Genomic DNA, 17,020 nt, shown 5'->3' on the forward strand with positions numbered 1-17,020 from the left:
ACCGAGCTCGCCCAATATCTTCACCAGCTCTTCATCCTCACGTTGCTTCTTCCAGATTCGGTCAAATACATCACTGGAAATTCTGAGATTACAGCATCTGATAACGTCCGTTCCCAAGTCAAACTGCAATCTTAGATCTCTAAAGCTTTCCACCAAATTCATCTCCTTCACCATCATTGCAGAGACCCTTACGGCTTTCCTACTCAATGCATCAGCCACCACATTTGCTTTTCCAGGATGATACAGTAATTCAAATTCGTAATCCTTCAAGAATTCAAGCCACCTCCTTTGCCTCATATTCAACTCCTTTTGATCAAAGAGGTACTTGAGACTCTTGTGATCACTAAATACTTGAAACGTTGCACCATACAGATAATGCCTCCAGATTTTTAACGCAAACACCACTGCTGCCAGCTCCAAGTCGTGTGTGGGGTAATTCTTCTCATGAACTTTCAACTGCCTGGAAGCGTATGCCACTGCCTTTCTTTCCTGTATCAGTACACAGCCCAAACCTTGATATGATGCATCACAATACACTTCAAAAGGTTTGGCTGTATCTGGAATGACCAACACAGGAGCGCTTGTTAATTTCTTCTTCAATTCCTGGAAGCTCTCCTCACATTTATCTGTCCAAGCAAACGGCTGGTCCTTCCTGGTGAGGTAAGTCAGAGGGGCTACTATCTTGGAAAATCCTTCAATAAATCTCCTATAATAGCCCGCGAGTCCCACAAAGCTTCTAACTTCCGTGACTGAACGTGGACTCTCCCAATCCAGCACTGCCTTCACCTTGGCTGGATCCACTGCAATACCACCAGCAGAAACAACGTGCCCCAAGAATTGGATCTCCTTCATCCAAAATTCACACTTTGAACGTTTGGCATACAACTCTTTCTCCCTCAACACGCTCAAGACGATCCTCAAATGTTCTTCATGTTCGTCAAAGCTCTTGGAGTAAATGAGGATGTCATCAATAAATACCACAACAAACTTATCCAGGTACGGTCTAAAAATTCTGTTCATATAATCCATGAAGATTGCAGGTGCGTTTGTCACTCCAAAGGGCATCACCACATACTCATAATGGCCATAACGAGACCGAAATGCAGTCTTCTGAATGTCCTCCTCTTTCACTCTAATTTGATGATAGCCCGAACGTAAATCAATCTTAGAAAATACACAGGCACCATGCAACTGGTCCAGCAGGTCATCAATCCTTGGAAGAGGATACTTGTTCTTGATGGTCAGCTTATTAAGTTGTCTATAATCAATGCATAGCCGTGAGCTGCCATCCTTCTTCTTTACCAACAATACAGGCGCTCCCCAAGGAGAAGCACTTGGACGGATGAACCTCTTGTCCATTAATTCTTCAATTTGCTTCTTGAGTTCCACTAATTCAGCTGGTGCCATTCTGTAAGGTTGGACCGAGATGGGTGCAGCAGTGGTTACCAGATCGATTGTGAATTCTACCTCACGAATAGGAGGTAGACCAGGGACTTCATCCGGAAAAACATCTGGAAACTCATCTACTACTGTTCGTCCTCTGCTGCCATCATTGTTGGACGAACTCTCTACCCCATTATCTTCATACGTCATTATCAGAAAACAGCTTGCTCCCTCCATGATATCCTCCTTCAATTGACCGAGAGTGAGAGACAATTCTTCTTCTTCTTCATTGGGAAAAACCAACTCCTTCTTCCCGCAATCAATGAGGATCCGATTGGTAGCCAACCAATCCATCCCCAAAATTACTTCTAAGTCTTGCAGGGGTAAACAAATAAGATTGACCTTATATCTACGCCCCTCAACTTCTATAGGACATCTTACACAAACTGTAGATGTCTTAATCCCACCAGCTGCTGGGGTTGACACCACCAGATCAAACTGTAATTCACTCTCTTTTATTCCCAGTTTCTCAACACACGCCTTCGAGATGAAGGAATGAGTTGCCCCCGAGTCATACAGTACACAGCAAGGCTTTCCATATAACATGCAAGTGCTGGTGATGAGTGTACCTGAACTAGCAGCTTCAGCACCAGTAATAGCATAAACTCTCCCTGTGGCTTGTGCACGTCCACCTCTCCCTTGTTGGGTCCTCCCAGCGTTTGGCGGCCTCATTGCCGCTCTTCCTCCCATACTGCACTCGTTCTCTAAATGCCCACTCTGCCTGCAACGAGTACAATATTTTCCTCCTGCCAGCTGCGGACACGCCCACCGATAGTGTGGTCCTCCACACTGATAACAGGTCAAGCTTCTCGGCTGTCCAGATTGGCCAACAGTGACCAAAGCTTGTGATCCACCAGAGGATTGAGTTGGACGAGTATATGGGGACCCTCTCATATTTGATGTACCTCTGGACAAAACCGGACCCCTACTCACTTGTTGTTTCTTATGTTTTTCGGCCTCAGCAATGTTCTTCTCAAGGACCTTTGCCCTTTCAACCATAGCAGGGAAAGATCTGATACACAAACAGGATATTAATACTTTTAGATCACTCCTCAACCCGTTCTCAAACTTCCTGCATTGCCATTCTTCACTTGTTGCCATAGTATTGAACCGCACAAGGTGCTTGAATTTATTAGTGTATTCTGAAACTGACATACCCCCTTGAACCAGCTGTAAGAACTCAACTTCCTTTGCAAAACGAACGCTGTCAGGGAAGTATTCTTCATAGAATTTTGCTCTAAAAACCTCCCAATTAATGGGGTTCTGCGCGTCAGTCAAGATAGCTTTCATACTTGTCCACCAGTGACTAGCTTCACCAGTCAATAAGTATTCTGTGAATGCCAAACGGTTCTCATTTGGGCATCTTTTGGCATCATAGATCCGCTCCATATCTCTAAGCCACTGATCCGCCTCATCCGGAAGCCCTTTGCCATTGAACTTGGCAGGATGGTGCTGCAAGAAGCTTTCCAAACTCCATTCTGCATGGGGTGTAGCATTAGAGGAGGAGGCTCCTGGTGTGCCTCGGCCAGCTGCCAAGATGCCCATTAGTTGTCTTTGCGTTGCTTCTGAGTGAACACGAGAAGCCTCCAAACTTTGCATTGCTTCCTGGTTTTGCCTCATCAAGGCAGCGTTCTGCTCAACCAAAGTTGTGTTTTGTTGTTGAAGCCTGTCTATGACTGCCTCCAACACACGGGCACTAATTGGTGCATCAGATTCATTCGGCTGAGGTGGGGGAGGAAGTCTAGGAGCCATTCGTTTTCTGGATCAGAGAAAACGTACGTTAGCTATGTTCAAGAGTTAAAAATTAATAACTCATCAAACACATATCAAGCACACAACGAAAAGCACAGTGCACTCATACCCTATATGTCCTTAAAAGAACAAAACTGCTCTGATACCAATAAATGTAACATCCCAATAAATAGTAATTACTATTCATCAGAACTAATCACATTTACAGAAAATACAGTGCAGTCTTAGCATAATTAACAGCTGCTCCAAAATAAAACAGCATGTAAAGCAAATTACAGTATTCAGAAATTCATAAAAGGTACAAAACCAGTTACTGGACAAACGTTCTGCAGAAATATACAGTCAACGTCCCAAAATGCTATACAGAAAGACTAACTACTACTAATACTGTATGAACAGCGCTGTAAAACTATACACAGAACTATCAAAAATACAGCACTGAAAAGTGACTAATGCTAATACAGAAACGGGTCTCTACTGCTCAGCTTTAACTTCAACTTCCACAAGGTTGGCATCCTCCAAATTTTCTTCTTCCAGCATAGTTTCAAGGGGTGCCTCACCATCTGCTCACATCCACAACGGATGATCATTGCATTGACAAGACGGACATACAGAAACAGTAGACAACACAAGGATATTGCAAGGGTAAGCTTAGGTAATTTAATTCAATAAAATCAACATAATTTAACTTATAAAATAAGTCATGCAGTTCATACAATATTAAACACATATCCCAGCATACAGTAACTCATTCAAATTCTCATAATTAAAGACTGTCCGGACTGTATGATGCCATGTATCTACAGGCGTTCTTGCACCCGGGTGGTGTAGTAACTGGAACATCCATCAGCTGCCACCCGAGGTTAACCCTATCAGTCCAAAGTACTCAATAGGACTAGGGCCTCCTGCCATTCCCACACATGACCTACTCCCCTCTACATGAGGATGAGCACTCACGGAATATCAGGATGAACAGCCATCAGCAGCTTTACCATGGTCATACTACACTACTCATCATATTCACATCATGGAGACGTTTCTCCTTGAAACGCTCATTCACAATCCAATCCAATAGAGTTCATTCCAATTTACCATTCGCACATAATAACCATTTCTCTTATACAAATTTTCATTCTGTGTTCCACTCTCTTAATTGAAAATACAAGTTACTCTTTAATAGATCAAGAAGACTGTATTTCAGTGCACTGTAGCCTCGTTTCTGAACAAAAGAAACGAATCTGTATCCATTTACGTGAGTTAAGAACACTTAAGAATTTATTTGAGATTGAATCAAGAAGATCTGAATAATACTTAGAATAATTCTAAGTATAATACTGGAGATTGAATAAAAAGGATAAGTATAATTTAGATATATTTCAATAGATAACCAGAATATGAAAGAAATTCAGATATGAACACTGTCATTGAAAAAAAACCGAACGTTAAATAAGAATTTGGACGAACACCATATACGTTCGCTCACGAATCCAGGATAGGACGAGCGTTCAGTTATAAAACCGAACACTGCTTAGGACGAACGCCAGTCAATGACCGAGCACCAAATAGAACGAACGCTCATGGGAACGAACGCGCATGTAAACGAACGTTCAGTATCAGACCGAACGCTAACTGGAACGAACGCTCAATCTAAGATCGAGAGTTCCTTTGGGCGAACGCTCAATATAATACTAAGCGCCACTTATGACGAACGCTGGTGGACAAAACCGAGCGTACTAATACCCTTCAATTAAATTTTTTTTTTAAATGGTTGGACACGCTAAGTTGAGCCGAACGCTCAAACCTAACTCTGCACACAAATAACGCTCGTTCTCGATCCAAATCCTCTCCAAATGAAAGAATTATTACTCTAAGTTATTGTCCAGTGAAACCGAACGGTATAAGACCGTTCGATGACGAGCGTACACCATCAATCAGAGAAGATCAGACTTTCCAGATTTTCAAACACGAGAATTTCACAGTTTTACATACGATTCATCACTTAGAATTTATCTTTAACATAACTCTCATGCATTCCAAAATTCCTATTATCAATCCATAAATACAGAGTCTTCCATCTTCCAGTTTCAAACATATCATATCAACATACAGTTCAGATCAAAATCATTCCAAATTATGCATAATCAATCACATTACAACTCACACATTTCATTCACTGCATAATTTCATACAACATTCCTGATATACATCCATTTCAATTCTGCTTCATCACGCATATTAAAAATTCGCATAATGCATACATTTCAGACATCCATCACAATTCATTACTGTCATACAGATCAAACATATATTAAATTAAATTACTAAAGCTTCCCTTACCTGTTACTGCAGTGTACTTCCAATTGCTTAGAATTTCACTCTTGCACTCACGGCTTTCTATCCAGGAATTCACTCAACCACTTCCACTAAATCTAATACACCAAAAATCATAACAGATCAGACTTCTAATCCTGCATGCAACCAGAATTTTGGTTCGCATGAACTAAATGGAAAATTTTGCAGAAACGAGAACTTACCAGTTCAGTTCTCAGTTCTGTTCGGATCTGAATGGTGCTCACGGTGCAGGGAAATTTTCTACTGTGTCTGAAATGAGATCAGAGGGATTGATAGTGAGTTATCTTAGAGAGAAGATGGAGATGGTTTAGAGAGAGGGCAGAGAGTTTGAATGCAGAATTCTGAGAAGAAGATGAAGCATGCAGGAGGAAGAGGGAGAGTTTTTCAGAATTATTTTTCTCTTCCCACGCAGAACAAACTCCCCAACCTCCACACGCCACTTGTCTCCCACTAACCATTCTCAGAATGCTCCAACAGTGACACATGGCAGGCGCATGCAGTGTTGAAGTGAGTGGAATTTTGACGTGGCAAGGTGAATTAAAACAGTGATCAGAGGATGGATTTAAGTGTGTTAATTATCAGGTTCTCACACCTGTTAGGATCCTTTTTTTCTGCCATAAATTCGAACAATCAATGATACGATATTTTTAAAATATTATCTTCTTACAACAATATTTATTTGAATATAATTCTTTTAAATTTGAAATGTCATACCAGAATAAAATATTGGTTTAATCCTTTACTACATCCCTATTTATGTACGAATTTCTCAATTGGGTCCTCGTTTTTTAAAGTGTATCAAAATGGTCCTTAATTTTGAAAATTGATATCAATTGAGTCCTTTCCGTTAAGTTGGCTGGACGACGTTAAAAAAATTGATGAGTGGATGCTGAGATGACGAACGAACGCTCGTCCACTAGCGAACGAACGCTCGTTCACCAGCGAACGAACGCTCGTCCACCAGCGAACGAACGCTCGTCGACCACCGAACGAACGGTCGTCCAGTGTGGAACGAACGGTCGTCCAGCAGTAAGAGGTCGACGAGCGTTCGTTCGCTGGTGAACGAGCGTTCGTTCGCTGGTGGACGAGCGTTCGTTCGCTGGTGGACGAGCGTTCGTTCGTCATCACAGCATCCACTCATCAATTTTTTTAACGCCGTCCAGCCAACTTAACGGAAAGGACTCAATTGATATCAATTTTCAAAATTAAAGACCATTTTGATACACTTTAAAAAACGAGGACCCAATTGAGAAATTCGTACATAAATAGGGATGTAGTAAAGGATTAAACCTATTTTAATTAGCGTCTAAGATTTATGTAAAACATTTTATACTTTCAATTTCTTAATCGGTTTAGGTCATACTATATAGCATTTTCCATTTTGATATACCATCCGCTTTAATTGTATAATATAAGTATGTTTTATTTGCTTTTAAAATGAATACTATGAAAGAAACTCTTCCGTATTTAACAACAAATATATAGGATCACTTACTATTACATTTATTTTCCTTTCATATCTCTCTTTTTTGTGTTTATAAGTATATATTTTATACCAAAACAATTTCAAGAATCTACTTCAATCGGTCACAGGATCGATTAAGTTTCTTTTTCTTTTCTTTTTTTATAATGACGTTATATATTCTTTCTTCCCATAAGTTTCCCAATATTTTTAAGCATTTTTTTATTTGAACTCAAGTCTGAACACACGAGTTAGGTGTCCTTTGTTTGAAGTTGAGGAAGCTTAAGGATCATTTACTATGTGGGAAATTTTTTTTTTATTTTAATTACAAAGCTACTAATTTGTTTCATGTTATTAAAATTTTGTATAAAAAAATACTGAAAATAGTTTTTTGTTTTTTTCCTGCTTTCTAGACAAATATTTGTAAACAAACAAAGTAAAATAAAATTGTAGTTTTGCAATTGAAAGTCCAAGTACATAAAATAAAAGTACACGTAAACCAATTTGAAGGAGTATTTCGTTTCAAAAATCATGCCCTGGCTGTTTGATCATTTGGAAGCAAACTTGTGAATCGGGTTCAAAGAATTTAGGATAAATTAATATCGATTTAAGCTAGTTCATTGACGGATTTTTTTAATTACTTTTACATATTTTTATAAATAAACATTTATTGATATAATTCTTTTCTTCAATTATTTTTTATATATTTACGATTAAAATTCTAAAAAAATAAGTTTAAAACATGGGATTATGTTCCTGAAATTAGAGTAACAAAAATTGAATGAAGCTAAGTTGAAAAATTGTTGACCTGAATTTATTTCAGACTAAAGTTAACTCTATTTGCCGGCACTTAAACATGGTAAAAGAAATTTAGGCGTTGTTAAAAACACTGAAGATGAGTTTGAAAGGAAGTGAGAGATGAGAAGGTGTTATTATGAGTATAGTTTTTGTCCATTGAGAGTTTTCTGATGAGATTGAATCTGGTATTTCAGACCAGTGATTGACCAGGGCTTCACTTTCTTGGGAATGCAATACACATCAGCTTCGTTTACCTCTGCCATAATGAATGCCGTGCCTTCTGTGACTTTTGTGCTAGCCGTAATTCTAAGGTTAGAGCGTGTAAATGTTAAGGAAGTAAGGAGCCTAGCGAAGGTGATTGGGACATTGGTCACATTTTCAGGTGCTTTGTTAATGACACTTTACAAAGGTCCTGAATTTAACCTATTTCATTCTGCAAACGCAACCCAAAACCAAGACGGAACTCACTCTCCACAAGTTGTTAAACATTGGCTCTCAGGGACTCTCTTTCTTCTCCTGGGTTGTGTGGCTTGGTCATCTTTCTTCATTTTACAGGTATATTTAACTTTATCTTCTCTGACAGACATTTATATTATGTGTGTAACAAAAAAAAAAAAACATGTCTTATTGGTGAATTGCAGTCCATAGCACTGAAAAGGTATCCAGCAGAATTGTCTCTCTCTTCTTTGGTGTGCTTATCTGGTGCCGTGCAAGCTAGTGTGGTGGCAATTATTGCCACTCGTCATTCTGGGCTTGCGGCATGGGCCTTGGGCTGGGACTTCAGACTCTACGGCCCTCTCTACACGGTTAGTACTGGGCCCAAAGTATTATTTTTGTCTGACTTTCACTGCAAGTTTCTCTTAATGATCGATTTCAAAATTACAGGGAATTGTTACCTCTGGAATAACGTATTATGCGCAAGGGTTGGTGTTGCAAAGCAGGGGCCCGGTATTTTTAACTGCCTTTAATCCTCTTTGCATGGTCATAACCTGTGCTTTAGGCTCCTTCCTTTTTGCAGAGCAACTTCACTTGGGCAGGTAAACCATGCTTCTTACCTCTTCATTATTATTCTTTCGTCACACTTCAAAGTTTGATTATTATTTTAATTCTAAGTATTCATAGTGTTGATGTCAACTTTCTCAACCATGTTCTTCCTCTGTCTTTCTCTGTTACACTGATTTCAGTATCATCGGAGCTGTCATTATCGCATTGGGTCTGTACTTTGTGGTGTGGGGCAAAGGCAAAGACCATTCAGACCCCACGCCATCATCTCCTACGGCAAAGCAAATGGAGACAAAAAAATTGCCAATTTCTTCATCTGATATCTAACACAGGATTCCAAAGGAATTTGTTAATAGTGCGCTTTTGCTGCCTTCAAAATTGGCAATAGTTATGTATTCCAATTTCTTGCTTTCGGTCTCCACATTCTAAAGGGATAATCTCAGATTGCTGCTACAAGCAATGCCATTTTCTTTGCTTTATTTTATCATCCAAAAAGAAATCATAGCATCGTTTCATGCGAAGATAAGCTTTTAACCACCTTGTCTTCGGTGGTTCATTTGCTCTTCTCCAACAATGAATAAACTTATATCTCTCAACTCGTATCTTTTTAAAGTAATTTATAATTATTTTCAAGTGTTTTTTGATCTTGATGCTTGTTATGAATGATCAATCTATTCTGAAATTATCATGTCACAATAAATCAGAAAGTACATTAAAAATAATGTCTATCTTTGATCATCAACTGCAATTTGAGTTATCAAGTAATGTGATGGATAAACGTATAAACAACATAGCATTGCAAACAAATTAAATCTAAAGAAGTCTGGTTTAAACATTTGTTTTAGGTGATAGAAAATGGATTATATGAATGACTAGTCTTTAATTATATATATATATATATATATATATATATATATATATATATATATATTAATATACTTCGATTGTGTTAGTATAATCATTATGTTTGTTCAAGTACATCTCAGTCAAATGAGTCGACATGTATATGGTTCAAATATATGTGATCATAATGAAATTATACTAATTAGACTAACTGATATTGATAAATTATGATTAAACTAAGAATAAAGGGGTTAAAACGAGGTTAAAAGGTAATTAGGCCATGTGACTCAATCTCATCCAGGTAAGGATATATGAACACTAGTATAAATAACACATTTTACAGGATACATTAATTACATTCTAATTACCGCATTTATTATCATCTAACGCATTTAGTTGACTTGAGCGTCAGAGTATCTTTTGCAGGCATAATTCTCATTCAGATTTGATAGGACAAGTACATTGAAATTGGAGTTGGAGTCTTTTTGCAAAAGAATGTTCGACTCTATAAGAATAATTAGCATCTACCGTGAAGTTGACATATATTTTATGAAGAAGAATTTTTATACGGTGTCTACAAGAAGCAAAATGTTTGAAACGAAGGAAGCAAGACCTAGACCCTCCTCGATTGACATAGCCGTGATACTAGATTCATAAATGAAAATGCATCAAGAGTTTGAAGAGTTTAACAAGAGAAACATTGAAGAGATATATGCCCTAAAGCAAGACAATGTCAGGTTAAGAAGGAAGGTAGAGGTTGAGGGAGTAATCGACAAAGGAAATGAGAAGGAAATCCATGATAACAATAATTTAATGCACTGGACTGTATCACGTGTTAGCACTATCAACGAAACTAAAGAGAAATTTGGGTATAACCCTACCCCAAAAACCGAAGGAACAACGAACAACTCCTTGACCGCATGGGGAATGGTATCATGGCCCTAAGTTGTGGAAGTCCATTAGACTAGATCAATATGATAGTAACATTGATCCATATGAGCATGTCGTTGTATACATCACCCAAGTCAGCTTGTATTCAATCGATGATGTTGTTATGTGTCAGGCCTTTCCAACCACCCTAAAAGGAATTGTCTTAGTCTGGTTTACCGACCTACCTCCTACTTTTAGTACCTTCAGAAGGAAGATGATGCATCCTATCACCTTCACAAACATTGACCTTCAAGGGGTGGACCCTAAGCAAGATGACCCCATGGTCATCATAGTAGAGATCAAGAACTTTACTGTCAAACAAATCTTAGTGGATCAAGGTAGTTTAGTATATATGCTTTACTAGAAGATGTACAAGAAGTTACAACTCCCAAAAGAAGCTTCAACACGATTAAAAAACCCATATTCGGCTTCTTTGGGAAGAAAATCAATACTAAGGGGAGTATTGATTTTCACACTACCTTTGAGGAGAGGGACCTGATGAAGACCATACTTATTCAGTACTTGATCATAGATGTAAATACATCTTGTTGGCGTAGTTGTATCCACTCCCTACCTTGCCATGAAGTTCCTCTGCTTAGGAGGTGACATCATCAGGATCTATGGTGACCAAAAGATGGCACAAGAGTGCTACATCACGAGTCTATGATTCCCAATCCGACAAATTAGTGCTAACAATGTCAAATGAGCAAGTGTAGCCAACATGACCATAACAGGAGAAGATCTCGAACTTAAAGTAGGAAATAACACTAGAAGGGAGCCTGTTGGTGGAACCAAGTTGTTTCCTTTGCTAGAGGGTCGATGTCTAAAGATAGGGATGACAATAAGTGAGAAATGTGAGAAGAGTATGGGCCCAGTCTTAGCCGATAATGCTAACTTGTTTGCCTAGATGATAAACAACCTCTTAAGGGTTAACCCAATGATAGCTTTCCACAAGTTGTATATCTTCAGTGAAGTTAGGCTGGTGTCATAGAAGAAAAGAAAGCTAGGAGAAGAAAGATCTTTGACCATTAAGGCCAAGGTTGATAAGTTACTACAGGTCGACTTCGTTAAAGAAACATATTATAGAACATGGTTGGCCAACATTGTGTTGGTGAAAAATACCAATGGGAATGATGCATTTGTGTGAATTACATGGACCTCAATAAAACCTGGCCAAAAGATGCTTACCCATTATCCAACATTGATCGACTAGTGGATGAAGTTGTCGAACATAACATGTTGAGTTTTTTTGGATGCATATTCAAAATACAATTAGATCCATGTGGCCAAGGGAGACAAATTGTAGACCACCTTCATCATGGAAGAGGCCAATTACTATTACGAGGTCATACATTTTTTGTCTTAAAAATAGGTATGTTGAAGCCGCTAATAAGGCTATAGTAGTAAAATTGAAGAAGAGGCTATACTCGACCAAAGGTAAGTGGCTGGAGGATTTGTTAGAAGTTTTATGGTCTTATAGGTGCACTCCTTAGTCTTCAACCAAAGAAACACCTTTTAGCATTAATTGTCTTTTTTTTTTCATTGGACCATGCATTAGTATGGAACTTATACCCATTGACAAAGCATGTGTGTCATTCTTTAACGTATCTCAAGGGCCAATTTGCTAAATTCATTAAGTTGTAATTTTGAAGACTTAATGACTCGTTATAAATCTACAAATATGTAACGATGAAGAGTGTATAAACCTTTATAACAAAAGTTTGTTTAGCTAATGGGACGGTACTTACAAAATCTTTTAATTTCCTGCATAAATGGGTAGAAACAAAAATGAATATGTTATGATTGAACACGAGAATAATAGTTAAATTTACAATTTCCAATATAAAAGAGCCCAAAAGATGTTTTTTTTTAGTCCACTTATGCCACTCACCATACACATTCATCCTTATCACACCACTTTCAATCACTTTTGGAAAATCTTTAACTCTTTTCTAAACTTGTGATGGGATCAACCTCAAAGGTGACATATTATTTCTCCTAAACGGATGGTTAGTGAGCAAGAACTGATGATGACAATCAAACTAACAACTTTTTCGACCATAATTCAATGTGAGTCTTAGTGAGCTATATGTAATGCGAACAAGCTAATCTACCAAGTGTGCTCCAACTAGATAACATCACATATGCAGGAAAGTCCTTAGTAGTTCACATCAAAGTTGTCTCATTACGAAATTTTTCTTTCTTGAAATATCATACATCCAAATAACACTACACAACTTATTCAAAATCATCAATCAAAGGCTCTTGATAAACATCTATGGATGCCTTTGGATTAGATGAACTTGGTTTTAGACATATTAAAAACATATAAGGCTTAGTCATACACATCTTAGGTGGAAGATTGTATGAGATAACAATCACATGCCAACAAAAATATGGTGACGTTGATGCTTGAATGGACCAATTAAATTCATTTGAACGTAAACCAAGTCGAACGTTACAGGAATCATTAGCGGAGGATGGATGCTTTCGATCAAAGTGCTTTCAGGATTCACTATCAAATGGATGATGTACCATGCCTTATGTTTTGTTGTCATAATGTCATGTCATATGTAGTGTTGTTTGCATTGAGGAAAACATTCTTTGTAGTATTGGAATTGTAGGCAAGTAGAAGATGGACTTCAATGGAGTTGATATTTTTTTTCCATTGTCCACAATGGATTGCGTGATAATGAGACTACCCACAAAATTTGCATTAAATCAAGGACGCATCACTTTTGCCACTATCATTGTTATTGAAAAGCATACAACCATTCACACAATAATCAATCTTCTTATACTTCAATCCTAACTTTTAAACTACACTAGTAAAAAACTGGGTTTTTACAGCGCACATTATGCCACGGTTCAACGAAAACCGCAGCATAATGGTGCGCGGTGGCAGTTTTGTAAATAAATCGAACATATATGCCGCGGTTCTGCTCCAACCCGCGGCATATACTCCAGTCAACCATTGCCTTTGACGCCACGTATGAATAAAAAATTAAATAGCAGAGTATATGCCGCGGTTCTCTGGACAACCGCGGCATATACCCTGCCAATTTATTGCAGGTGCTGACTGGGTCAGAGTTTTTGAAAAGTTACAGGGGGTATATGCCGCGGTTCTCTGGGCAACCGCGGCATATACCCCCTGTAACGTCTCAACTTCTCTGCCAGTCAGAGAATTTCAGAAGTTACAGGGGTATATGCAGCGGTTGCCCAGAGAACCGCGACATATACCCCCTGTAACTTCTGAAATTCCCCATAAGGCAGTTGGGGAGGCAGTTGTGTGCAGCACGTTACAGGGGTATATGCCGCGGTTCTACGAGCAACCGCGACATATTCTCTTATCTGAAATTAGTTTAATATATATTTGAAATATTTCGATGTATATGCCGCGGTTGCCCGCTGAACCGCGACATATAGTTTGAAAATAATTTCAAAAATGCCATTTCTGATAATTTTTTAAATTAGTATATGCCGCGGTTGGGGGTTAAACCGCGGCATATACCCATGTTATACCGCGGTTAAGTAGTGAACCGCGGTAGATTCCCCAGTCAGAGTTAAAAAACAAAACGTTGGAACAATATCGTCTTCTTCATCGCGCAGCGCTGGTTTTCGCGTTTTTCTTCTCCTCTGACAGCCATCATCTCAGGTACGCTGGTTTTCGCGTTTTTCTTTGTTATATAACTGAATGCTAAAACCTTTTTTTATATACAGTTCTATTCCAGCAAGTATGATGATGGACGGGAGATCAATTGTTAAGAGTAGAAAGATTGCTTGGATTTCTCTCAAGGTTTGACATATGCTAAAGTCATACTTTGTTATAATTGTTTTATAACAAATGTTATTCACTAACTATTATCAACTGTGATGATATATTGTAGTGTAACAGACAAAATGGGTCATATGAGTGTGGATACTATGTAATGTATTGGATGACCCATATTGTTCGTTCTCACATCACAAGTCGCTGGGAAACGGTAATATTTAACTTTAACAAATTTTGATTTTTTAACAAATGTTGAATTTCATATACACTAATTAAAATGAATTGTCTTTTGCAGAGATTCAAGACTACTACACCAGTTCCTGAGAAGTCACTATTATTCATTAGGAACGTTGCTGCGAAGTATATAGTTAGATTATACAATAGCTCTTAGATTTAGATTTAAACAATGCATTTGATTAGATAGAATTTTCTTAGACTTTGTACTTTATTTGATGTTGAAATACATTTGAACAGGTGTTTGTTATGTTGAAATTGAGATTGTGTACATGTTTTTATATGCAGGTCTGTTTTTGTGGTAGTGGATATCACAAAAACAGACCTGCAATTTTAAAAAACTGCAGGGGAATATGCCGCGGTTCTAACCACAACCGCGGCATATAGTGCTTCGTTTTTTTTTAAAACCGAGACATATGGCCGCGGTTGTGGTTAGAACCGCGGCATATTCTTCGCTCTATATGCCGCGGTTCAACCGCGGCATATAGTGTATTTTTAAAATTTTTTTTTAAAAAAAATCAATTTAGGCAGCGGTTTCCTATACAACCGCGACATATTCCTGAAGTTATATACCGCGGTTTTAACCGCGGCCTAAAGTGTCTGACTTACTACCGCGGCTGAATATGCCGCGGTTCCGAAACCGCGACGTATAGTGAAAATGAACCGCGGTAAAAGCCCCTCGCTGCACTAGTGCTAATCTCTTGGCTTCATACTAATTGTTTGACAAAGAATTATTTAGTGGTGTTAGATCTAAGAAGATTTTTGAAGTGAAGTCCAATGTTTGGTTTGGAATGTTCTAATAGGATTTGCAAGCCTAAAGCTTAATGCATACTAACAATTTTGACTTTGTTACCCTTTCAAATACAGGTTCATTTACCTCTGCCAATAAATTGTAAAATCTCTAAGTGGATACATTTGGAGACTCTTCTAAACGACCATCATTTGGTTGTTTAAATGAAGCGTGTTGGCCAAGAACATTGTTCACCATCTCTTCCATATGGATAACTTGATTCATCTTAGTTGTATGTACAATTGTGCTTGAATCAGGAAAAAAACCCTTTCATGTTCACTCGAATAAACAAAGAACATTTCTTCACCATGAAATGTCCAAATCCAACAATTTAACAAATCCTTTTTGGTATAGATTACATAAATCCTTCCATCAAGAACATAATATTGTAAAGTTGTGGCGCCACAATTTTTGGTACTTATAACCAAACAAAATGCATTGTGGTGGAAGATATCATGCTTGATAGTGATTATTAGCTCCTGATGTTAGTGATGAAAGAAATCATCATGAGGAGCTTAAGAGGCTTTTTGAAATGGAGTTGTTGTCAAACCTAAAGTCAATTCATTATTGACGTCACATATAGGTGATGTATGGTAAAGAGCTAGACTTAGGTTTTGGGTTTCATAAGATGCTTTTCTTTGGAAAAAAAATTAGCTATCCTGTAATTAATGATTTTTGAACAATTTACATTTTGCTGACTCCTTTTGTTAACATAATCAAAGTGCTTATAACATTGGATTTGGAACAAAGACTACACTCGGCTACTCCGAGGAGTTCACTAGAGGCAACGGAGGTGGAGCCACGTAAGGCGGGCTAACTCCAACAAGATTTTTAAACTTTGCTTCGCCCATGCATTTTCCTGAATAACGCTCATGTAGTTTCCTTCTCGCTTGCGCGCAAGGCTCCGAAGCGTATGAACTTTTGTCATTTCGATGTGAGTTGTTGTTGTTCGATCATCAATCGCCTTCTTCTTTGTTTCTGAATCAAGCGTCATTTTCTTTGTTTATAATATTTACTAATAGAATATTTGACATATTTTAATTATTGTTTCGTCTTTCCTTATTATTTAAATTATTAAATTATTCACAATTTATAAGGTAACATAAAACACACACATGCGCACTCATGCGCACATACATATGCACAAACACACACATCCGCACATCCACCCATACATGTACACCCTTACGCTCACACATGCATGCATACGCACACACAAGCACGAACGGACACACAAACACACACATATGTCAGAATAGTCTTTGATTGACGACTTCATTTACGAGGAATTAACAAAAGAAGAGAATCACAACTCAATTCCTTGTGACATTGAGGTTTAGGAGCGAAAGTGATAGGTTAACCAGAAGAGGAAGCTACTCTTTAGCAATCTCTTAGCTTGGTATTGAATTCTGCATCAATCATTCTATTGCAAGTGTTCACGTCTCTATGAATTCTCTCACGTTATGCAGATATGAACACACAACTTCGAGAACTATATTCATCCTTTGCTTTTAGGAGAATATATATATATATATATATATATATATATATATATATATATATATATATATATAATCTTGATTTTCAATTTTTTTTTCTTTCCTTACATATTTTTTCCTCATTTTTTTTAATTGTTTGACTA

At 37.9% G+C, this 17,020-nt stretch overlaps 2 protein-coding genes across 2 annotated transcripts; one reads left to right on the forward strand and one right to left on the reverse strand.

The window, feature by feature from the left end:
* Positions 1-442: 442 nt before the first annotated feature.
* Positions 443-3,195, reverse strand: LOC148203995 (uncharacterized). Its single transcript, XM_088107821.1, has 3 exons — positions 2,013-3,195; positions 1,488-1,757; positions 443-489 (listed from the first exon to the last, which is right to left on the reverse strand). Exons 1-3 carry the CDS (start codon positions 3,193-3,195, stop codon positions 443-445), a joined length of 1,500 nt encoding a protein of 499 aa, XP_087963947.1.
* A 3,935-nt stretch (positions 3,196-7,130) lies between these two features.
* Positions 7,131-9,413, forward strand: LOC124847038 (WAT1-related protein At4g08290-like). The gene is made up of 4 exons (XM_047324428.2): positions 7,131-8,362; positions 8,449-8,613; positions 8,693-8,844; positions 8,992-9,413. The coding sequence occupies exons 1-4, from the start codon at positions 8,036-8,038 to the stop codon at positions 9,134-9,136; spliced, it is 789 nt and encodes a 262-aa protein (XP_047180384.2). The 5' UTR covers positions 7,131-8,035; the 3' UTR covers positions 9,137-9,413.
* Positions 9,414-17,020: the final 7,607 nt, after the last annotated feature.

The sequence above is a fragment of the Vigna umbellata genome, chromosome 2, assembly GCF_029865625.1.
Source record: "Vigna umbellata cultivar VRB3 chromosome 2, Vumbellata_1.0, whole genome shotgun sequence".
Lineage (NCBI taxonomy): Eukaryota > Viridiplantae > Streptophyta > Magnoliopsida > Fabales > Fabaceae > Vigna > Vigna umbellata.